General features: G+C 34.8%; 2 protein-coding genes across 2 annotated transcripts in view; both read right to left on the bottom strand.

Annotated features, from left to right (window-relative positions):
- On the bottom strand, nucleotides 1–3558 carry LOC132103858 (glutathione S-transferase A-like). The gene is made up of 6 exons (XM_059508918.1): nucleotides 3304–3558; nucleotides 3103–3168; nucleotides 1692–1797; nucleotides 1016–1134; nucleotides 609–697; nucleotides 1–141 (listed from the first exon to the last, which is right to left on the bottom strand). The coding sequence occupies exons 1-6, from the start codon at nucleotides 3469–3471 to the stop codon at nucleotides 9–11; spliced, it is 681 nt and encodes a 226-aa protein (XP_059364901.1). The 5' UTR covers nucleotides 3472–3558; the 3' UTR covers nucleotides 1–8.
- Nucleotides 3559–5631: 2073 nt separating this feature from the next.
- The window catches only part of LOC132104822 (FH1/FH2 domain-containing protein 3-like), a 63216-nt gene continuing 58908 nt past the window's right edge, over nucleotides 5632–9939 (bottom strand). The window contains exons 22-25 of the mRNA XM_059510354.1: nucleotides 8516–8539; nucleotides 7212–7425; nucleotides 6983–7123; nucleotides 5632–5993 (exon numbers count right to left, since the gene is read on the bottom strand). Of these exons, the coding sequence (XP_059366337.1) occupies nucleotides 5914–5993; nucleotides 6983–7123; nucleotides 7212–7425; nucleotides 8516–8539 (459 nt within the window). The 3' untranslated portion in view covers nucleotides 5632–5913. The remainder of the gene's footprint in view (nucleotides 5994–6982; nucleotides 7124–7211; nucleotides 7426–8515; nucleotides 8540–9939) is intronic.

Raw genomic sequence — 9939 nt, 5'->3', positions numbered from 1 at the left:
GATGTTCTTCACAGGTTCTTGAACGTGTCTGGACCCTCAGGTTTCTCCAGCCACTCAAGAGGCCAGCTGGCTTTAATACTGGGACGGTCCTTCAGCATCTCGTAGTACTCCATCAGTCTGGGACAACGCTCTCGAGAACAGCTGAAAACAGATATATTATATAATATATATTTAGAAGTATATATTTCCATACACTAATATAACTTCACATATTACTTTAAAGAAGGTATTTTTGACATCTAGTGGTGTTCCATATAAACCCGGGTCAAAAATGACCCGAACATGAAACACTGTTATATCTGTGAAAAAAATAAATAGATCACATCTTTTTTTTTTTCACAGATATGCGTTTCATGTTTGGAGATATATGTATATATAATAAATCAACATCTATCTATCTATCTATCTATCTATAAAATATACACAGCATTTGGAAAATTTGGTTCTGTTCCATTAATACAACATTGCAACATTGCATTTTTTTAATACATTTTTTTGTTGATGTATCTCTTCTTTCAAAAAAAGACCCAAATGCATTATGAAGGTTAAACATGCTGTAATGGAATTTTTAAAAAAAAAACTCTTTATATCTAGAGCGATCCACTCACTGAAGTCGTGGGAAATACGCGATGACGGGGAAACACACCACATCGGCCATGGTGAAGTTCTTACCAGCGAGGTACGAGCCTTTACCCATCTGATGAACAAATCACTCATTGTTAGAGAAGACAAGAATTCAATCATTACAATCACCATGTGCATTCATAATCCATTCCACTTTTCTAATGCATTCATTACAGAAAGTTATCTCTTCTGAGAAAACCTAAACAAAGGTCAAGTTCACCCTCCATAACTAATAATTTTACTGATAAGATTTCAGGTTGCAATAATTAAAAAACAAAGACTATCTGCCGTCTGGTGCAGCAACTCATTACATTAGACGAAGAGAATAACACTGATGAACCATTCAAAGTAAGTAATAAATGCATTATTTATTTTATCAATAAAACCCAACCTTCTCCAAGTATCCTTCCCACAGTTTGAGCTCAGCGATTAAACTCTCTTTATTCCTCTTCAGAGTCGATTCGTGTCTCTCTTCTTCAGGAACGTACCACTCGTAGAAAGCCACGTCATCTGAACAAAATTCATGTCATATTTGATGCATCAGGATTTTATGGCTCATATAGACTTGATAGAATGAGAATATGTAGTAAAAACAGCTCAATTTTATTCAGAGACTCAAAAATATGCGATTTGCATCAGATGCTGATATTTCTTTGACAATATTCTGCTGCTTGTGCTGTAAATCAGCACAAGCAGCAAGTAAATCAGTAGATCAGTAGAAACACAGTGATTGAGAGCTGAAGAAATCAAGGCTCCTCAGAAAATGTGAGATGTTCTGGAGGCTTGTGAAGATCATTCCTCCGCTGAGGAACAGTGAAAGTAAAGCTTCTGGAAACAAACGCTCCTCAAAAGATCCTGAGGATCAGATTTGAGACTCTAAAACATGATTGATGGAGAATCAAGTAAAGCTGAGCTGCTTCAGTCCAGTAAGAGTTCATCTGGAGATATTACTGACCTTATTCTGACCTTTACTTGATCACAATCAGACAAGATCTGACACCAGAAGCTCCAGGTGGATGTTTGTATGTTTTTAGGGTTGAAGTATGTTGACTGTTTAGGGCACTTACACATTTTCTGCTGCAGGTTGTTGGTCTCAAACATTCGCTGGTAGACGAGCGCTTGTTCAACCGGGTCGTCTGGGATCAGACGGGTGCCTTGAGACTTAAACGTGCTCTAAAAAAAAACAAAAACACACTCGTCATTCCTCAGTCTGGAGCATTAAGCTCCACTTTAGAGTCTGGATCTACTACTTTATTACAAAAAAACAATTATTAGTGGTGCTATGAAGCAAAGCATCAATATTACTATCTCACTTGGTATTATTATTAGTAGTAGTAATAATAGTATATTGATATTATGGAGTATCGTCATTAGCAGCTGCCAAGCCACTGCCTAACAACCAAACAGAATACCCTAGCAACCATTTACTAAGACCTATATCTCTACATCAGAACATCGTATAGACATGGGCCTTGACTCTTTTGAATAATGCTAGCAAACAGAATTTCCAACATGCTAACGCTGAATAGCTACATGCTAATAGCCATTAGCCATGTGTTAGCTAGCATGCTAAAAATCTTTAAAAAAGTTTTTTATTTTCACTCATATTTTCTTCAGAAAATCTAGTTATTACTACCCTTTCATGATAACATATATATATATATATATATATATATATATCTTTATGTATAACGGAGACCCTAAATGGACATAGTAATGAAAAAATATGAGTTAAAATTATATTTCAATGCTTTTCCAATCAATTACAAAATCGGTTTCACAAGAGATTTTGTATTCAGTCGTAAACCTTTTGCCTTTTTTTTTTAAATATGCAAAATTATAAAAAAAGTATTGTGAATAAATGCAAAACCACTGAAATACTGTTCCCTCTTCTTGATTACTTTGAACTAAATAAAACACTTTCAGCAGTAATTAAAATTTCCCAGAACGTCTAGGATCTCTATTATACATAAAGATAATGATAAAGTCAGTGAATAAATTGTTTCTTTAGTTTTAGCTTGTTTCCACCACAGAATACAAAAAAATAATAATAATTAAAAAGTAATTGCGACACTTTCTCACAATTTTGACTTTTTTCCCGCAGTTCAGAATCGTGAGATATATACTCTGAATTGTGAGAAAAAAAGTTTTGAATTGTCAGATTTAAAACAATCGCAATTACCTTTTTATTTTATTTTGAATTTGTTTTATTTTATTCCGTGGCGGAAACGGGCTTCCATAATATTCAGATGCAACAGAACATCAATCATTACTGAAGTATATATTGAGTCGACATGTTCATTTAATCAGACGCATTGATCTTATCTTCTGATTTATAAGAATTATAACATGTTTGAATCGTGTGCGACCAACTGGACACTCATTAATAATTTAAAGAAACCAATAAGGGTTTATAGATATTTGAATCACGTAACGACACGCCCATCTGTCACACGACACGCCCCTCGAGTGTTTTACCTCCAAATACAGACACGCGGCAAACGACTCGTTCACGACGATGTCTCCGTGCTTGAAAGTCGGAAGCTGCAAATAAAACGAAAATAAAAGTGCAATATTAAAACAAAAGTTTGGCAACTGCTCAGCTGCATAGAAAATAAAAGCTCAATGCAATCTTAAGAAATCATACACGACACGAATCTGTCATGCACGTGAACGCACCTGAACTCTGGGATTGAGAGCTTTGACTTCTTCACACTTGTGTTCGTTCTTGTCAAACGACAGATGTTTGTGTTTGTATCCCTGCAGCATCTTCTCCTCGAGCGCGATCATGACTCTCCAGCACGGCGGAGAACCAGAGCCCCAGTACAGCATCATACTCTGCGCCATGACCGCTAATAACGCGTTTTATTAGGAAAAAGAGCTGTTTTTACTGTGCAGAACAGGCCGCAGACTTCACTGCGTCACGCTGACTCTGACACGCGCCCGTAAGCGCGTTCACTGAGAGGGGCGGGGATTCGCCACCTGCCGGCCGGAAATGGAACTGCGGCTCGTGTTTTGAATGGGAACATAGATATACTGTAGTGCTCTGGTGTTAGTGATCTCCATAAATACCCTTTAGAGGAAGTAATAATAATAATAAAAGTAAAAAAATAAATTCTAATACAATAAATGAAAATAAATAAAATTGCAAAATAAGAATAAATACAATTAAAACAAACAATTAATAATTTAAAAATAGTATAAATACAATTAAAATATAATAAACTGAATGAAAACAAACAAATACAAATATAATGAAAACCACAAATAAAATGATAAAATAATAAAATAGTCGTGTAAATAAAATGCAATATTATAAATAGAAAATACATATTTACATTTACATTACTTTTATTCATTTAGTAGATGCTTTTATCCAAAGCGACTTACAAATGAGGACAATGGAAGCAATCAAAAACAATGATATATTAGTGCTATAACAAGTCTCAGTTAGGTTAACACAGTACACATAGCAAGGGAATTTACATATAAATATAATAAAAATAATAAAAATGAAATATTAATAAACAATCAATGGAAAAGTAAAATATAACAAAATTAATGCAAACAAGTACAATAAAAACAACTAATAAAATGTAAATAATATTAATATAAATAAAATGCAATATAATAAAAAGTACATATAGAATAAATGCAAACAAGTACAATAAAAACAACTAATAAAATTAAAATAATATTAATATAAATAAAAAGTACATATAGAATAAATAGTAAAGCAAACAAAAAAACAAAACAATCAAATGAATAATGAAAAAGTAAACTAAACAAAAAATAAATAATAATAAAAAAAAAAATATTAAAGAGAAAAGAATAAAAAATAAAAAAAGCATGCATTAATACAAAAGTGTTCCAATGTATTTAAGGACCCATTTAGCTCAGATGTGGTTAAATATGATCAGTTTATTTATTACTCTCCAATCAAACACTGCCAGCGGTTTTATTTCAGAAAGGATTTTATTGCAGAGTGTGACACATGCAGATCCAAGTGAAAAATGTAACAGTACAAGGCTTTTCAATTCTGCAACATGAGTTCAGATTCCACGTACCGGAGAGAAGAAGGAAACATTAGAGATGTTTCAGCAAGTAAAAGCAGACGAGTGATCGGATCATAAAAGACAAGTAAATCAAACGTGATCAGACAGAGAAACACTGTGCGTGGCGTTTATGGTTTCAGTTGTCTTTCTTAAATTAACATGTACAGAAAAAATACATCAGACAACAAATCTATAGAAATTACAAAACGCAAAAGAGCATTAACATTTACAGTCTTGTCGTCAAAAATACTTTTACCATTTTGAACATTTAGAATCATTTTTGGAGACAAAATGCATGTGATGTAGAGTTCATACAAATCTAATAAAGTCTTGTTTTCCCATATAATGATAATAACGGATGCTAATGTGCAACATGATGGTTCTCAACACAAAACCCACAGACAATCCTGGAGAATGATGACAGATAGTCAGTAAACGTATGATTGAGTGGGTTTAGTTATTCTAGTTGCTTCTGTGTCAAAGACACACAGACATCTGCTATAAAACACTCAGAAGTCTCCAACAAAAGATGCTTTAGAAACCAAAGGTGTGCAGCATTTATAGACATTATTAACCTTCATAATGCATTCAAAATCTGATACTGTTTCCATATTCTGAACCCGTCTGGACCTGAAGAGTCATTTATTTATAAAACAGTCAGAAGTCATGAAAATATGATGATTTTTTTAAAATTTAAAACAGTTTAGTAATTTTCAGGACTCTTTAATGAATATAAAGATCCAAAGATCAGCATTTTAACAAATAAACACATTTAATGACTGGTACCTTCATGTTGTACATCTTACAATAAATAATCCAAACTATCAGAGCACGGTTTCACTGATCTGACTGATGCAAACATAAAGTGAATCGAGAGATCCGACATTTAATGCCACATTTTACCACAAGCTTTCAGTAGAAATAATTCTAATAGTGTTCAGTCTGGTGAAAAGATTCTCTATTCTTAGCTTTCCTTTACCTGAACACAATCTGTAAAGGGGTTTTACATCATCACAGTGGCAGCCTGTGATTGGCTGGTGAGGTGTGTATGTAATGAGGGGGCGTGGCTTAGAATCAAACACACACAATGGAGGCGGAGCTTTGCTGTATATGTGATGTGTGAAGCACTTCAGCAGCCGTGTCATGATCTAAAACATGTTTACTGCGGTATCTTGGCGATTCTGTTGTCCTGAGATGAGTTCTGCTGAAGGCGAAAGTGGACGGGACGTCCCGTTCACACCGGCATCTCTGAGGCGTCCAAACCCAGCGCTTGAGCTTCTTCTGCAGTCAGACCGCCCTTCAGAGTCCTCCTCACTGAGACACAACATCAGCATCAGGCTCTGTTTCACTCGCACACAATCACACTTCATCTGAAGTCTGACTTTCTAATGTTTTAAATGATGAACATGATCAAAACACAATCTCCTGCACGCCTTTGAGCTCCTTTAGTGGAATTGTACAAACGTCCCGCTTCAGCTGGAGCTTCTCTGTCAAATCTTGACTGATTTTATCAGCTGAATGGGTAAATGTGCATTTAATTTTTATATTGTTATAATCAAAACGTTACAATAAAATAATGTTTTATTTGTTTTTTTGTGTGTGTTAAATAATGCATTTATTTTATTTATTTATTTTATGATTGACTAACTTTAACATTAATTTTTATATTTCTAAATCTTTATGACGTGAGCTTATTTTATTTGTTTTTGTATTTTTTTTTTAATTTAACATGTTTGTGGGTTTTATTAATTTGTTAATTAGACTTTTTTTTTTTTTACTATTTTAATCACCTTTTTGTATTGTTAGTAATATTTCCAGATGAACACTTACATAAAACTAAATAATTTTGGTGGGGAAAAAATCAAAATAAAACACTGAAATTCAAATAAATCATAAAAATGTCAAATTAAAATGAATGAAATAAAGCGGAAGGGAAATATTATTATATCATAAAAAAATTATAATTAAAATAAATATTTAAAAATAAAAAATACACTTAATTTTATGATTTTTTAATGATTAATTATTATTTTATTGTTAATTTTAACTATGTGTTTTTTTTATTATATTTGACCATTATTTGTTTCCATCGTATAATTATCAGCATCTGATGAAAATTCATGTTTTTGCTGAGTTTGTGTGTCTGAATAAAACTAAGCTGTTTTTTCCTTAATATTCTCACTCTGTCAGACTTTATGAGCCATAAAAGCCTGACGGAGCACATATGATTTCCTTCTACAACGCTGCCGTGTTATGTGTTAGCACACACAGTGTTAGCGCACAGAAGCTGCTGAGGGACGTACATGACTTGCGGTTTGCGCGTGAGCGGCGTCGTTCTCTGGGACTCTGTGTGGCGGAGCGTACGATTCTCTCCATGATCTCGTCTGCAGCGTTGTCCGTCACACACTGAGACTCTTCAGTCCCTGCGGCCCAAGCACTGCGGCCTACACACACACACACAAACACACACGAGGATAACACTGAATGAGACTCTACAGAAGAACTCTGATCATGTGTGTGTGTGTGTGTCACCTCTGCTGGCGCGTGTGCGCGTACGTGTCCTCAGGCCCGTTATCCCGGTGCTGTCTCTGTCTCTGTCTCCTCTCTGCAGGCTGCTCTTCAGCATGGCCTTCATCTGCTCGTGTTCGGCTGCGTCCTCAGCTTGACACAAACCCAGCGTCTCTGTCTCTGTCTGCGGCCCGACAGCTGGAGCGGTTCTGCTGCTGCTCACACACACACGACCCGTCTGCACACACACATCACACCATCACAAACTAGACTCTGATCATACAGGAACACAATTAGAGATGATCTGAGCTGCCGGATATTTCTAATAATGTAGAACAGGGTTTCCCGAACTGGGGTTCATGGGGTGATGGTTCATAAATCATAACAAATGTTTAAAAAAATAATACAAATAAATATGTAAAAATGTAAATGTATGCAAAAGTGAAAAATTAAAATAAATTAATGTTTGAAAAGAAAATAAACACTAAAATCTAAATACATCACAAAAATGTAAATGTAAAAGAAAAATATGTCAATAAAAACAATATGTAAAAATTGAAAAACAAAGTAAAAAAGCTAAAATTTTAAATATATACAAAAATGTAAAGTAAAATACATTTATATTGGAAAGTAAACAATCAAAATACACACTAAAATTTAAATACATCATAACAATTTAAAATGAAAAAAAAATTATAATAAAAAAACATCTAAATATAACACTCACTAAATTTTAAATAAATCATAAAAACATACAAATAAAAAAAATAAAATAACGTTAACACACTTCAGTAAATTTAAATAAAATAAAAGTACTAAAGTAAAATTAATATAATGTTAAAATAATTTAAAAAAACAATAAAACCATGAAAATAAATGATTAAAACATTATTAAAAAAATAAAATAATAACTAAATAAAATAATTACATTTAAATAAATCATCAAAATAATAATTAAGCAATAATACAAAAATGAAGAAAATAGAAAAACACATTTTGTGTATTTTTATAATATTAAAATATTTTATTTGTTTACCTGCAATCGATGTGACCATTAAACAACATCAGAGAACCATTAATGTGAATGTGTTGTTAAATTATTGAAAATTTTTGAGGGGACTAAAACACACACATACACCATCCAAATCATGACAAAAATACAGCTGAGCACTTCCAGAAATGCCTCAAATTAGAAATGCCTCAAGGGCATATCTGAACGGGTTATACATTAATACAGATTAGTGACACTGAGAGCTTTAACAAGACATTAAAACATGAAGGGTTAATATTCGTCAGACAGAGTGCAGAACAAACGCACACCCGCATACCTCTCTGTCCTCTTCATCATCTGTCTGTGGTGAGAAAAAGAGAAATCAACCATCAGCAGACCGCATACAGACTCAAGTAGTGTGTTACTGATTATTATACAAGCAGATCTATGAATGTTCATCAATCTAGTCCCGCCCACAGCCCTGAATCCCAACTCTAACCCCACCCACATCACTGTATTATAACGCTTAATAAATCTAGCTCCGCCCACATCACTGAATAACAACTATAGCTATGCCCACATCACTGTATTATAACTCTTAATAACTCTAGCTCCGCCCACATGACTGAATAACAACTCTAGCTCCGCCCACATCACTGTATTATAACTCTTAATAAATCTAGCTCCGCCCACATCACTGAATAACAACTCTAGCTCCGCCCACATCACTGTATTATAACTCGTAATACTCTAGCTCCGCCCACATCCCTGAATAACAACTATAGCTATGCCCACATCACTGTATTATAACGCTTAATAACTCTAGCTCCGCCCACATCACTGAATAACAACTCTAGCCCCACCCACATCACTGTATTATAACTCGTAATACTCTAGCTCCGCCCACATCACTGAATAACAACTATAGCTATGCCCACATCACTGTATTATAACTCTTAATAACTCTAGCTCCGCCCACATCACTGAATAACAACTCTAGCTCCGCCCACATCACTGTATTATAACTCTTAATAAATCTAGCTCCGCCCACATCACTGAATAACAACTCTAGCTCTGCCCACATTACTGTATTATAACTCTTAATAACTCTAGCTACGCCCTCTCACTGAATAATTATAAATCTAGCTCTGCCCACATCACTGAATAACAACAACTCTAACTCCGCCCACATCGCTGAATGATAAAAACTCTAGCTCCACCCACATAATTGAATAAGAACAACTCTAGCTCCGCCCACATCACTGAATAACAACAACTGTAGCTCCGCCCACACCACAGAATAACAACACTAGCTCCACCAACACTACTGAATAACAACAACTGTAGCTCTGCCCACACCGCAGAATAACAACACTAGCTCCGCCAACACTACTGAATAACAACAACTGTAGCTCCGCCCACACTGCAGAATAACAACACTAGCTCCGCCAACACTACTGAATAACAACAACTGTAGCTCCGCCCACACCGCAGAATGATAAAAACTCTAGCTCCACCCACGTAATTGAATAAGAACAACTCTAGCTCCGCCCACATCACTGAATAACAACAACTGTAGCTCCGCCCACACCACAGAATAACAACACTAGCTCCACCAACACTACTGAATAACAACAACTGTAGCTCCGCCCACACCGCAGAATAACAACACTAGCTCCGCCAACACTACTGAATAACAACAACTGTAGCTCCGCCCACACCGCAGAATAACAACACTAGCTCCGCCAACACTACTGAATA

This window comes from Carassius carassius, chromosome 25, assembly GCF_963082965.1.
Source record: "Carassius carassius chromosome 25, fCarCar2.1, whole genome shotgun sequence".
Lineage (NCBI taxonomy): Eukaryota > Metazoa > Chordata > Actinopteri > Cypriniformes > Cyprinidae > Carassius > Carassius carassius.
The sequence above is the reverse complement of the archived record's forward strand: the minus strand, read 5'-3'. Positions and strand labels throughout refer to the sequence as shown.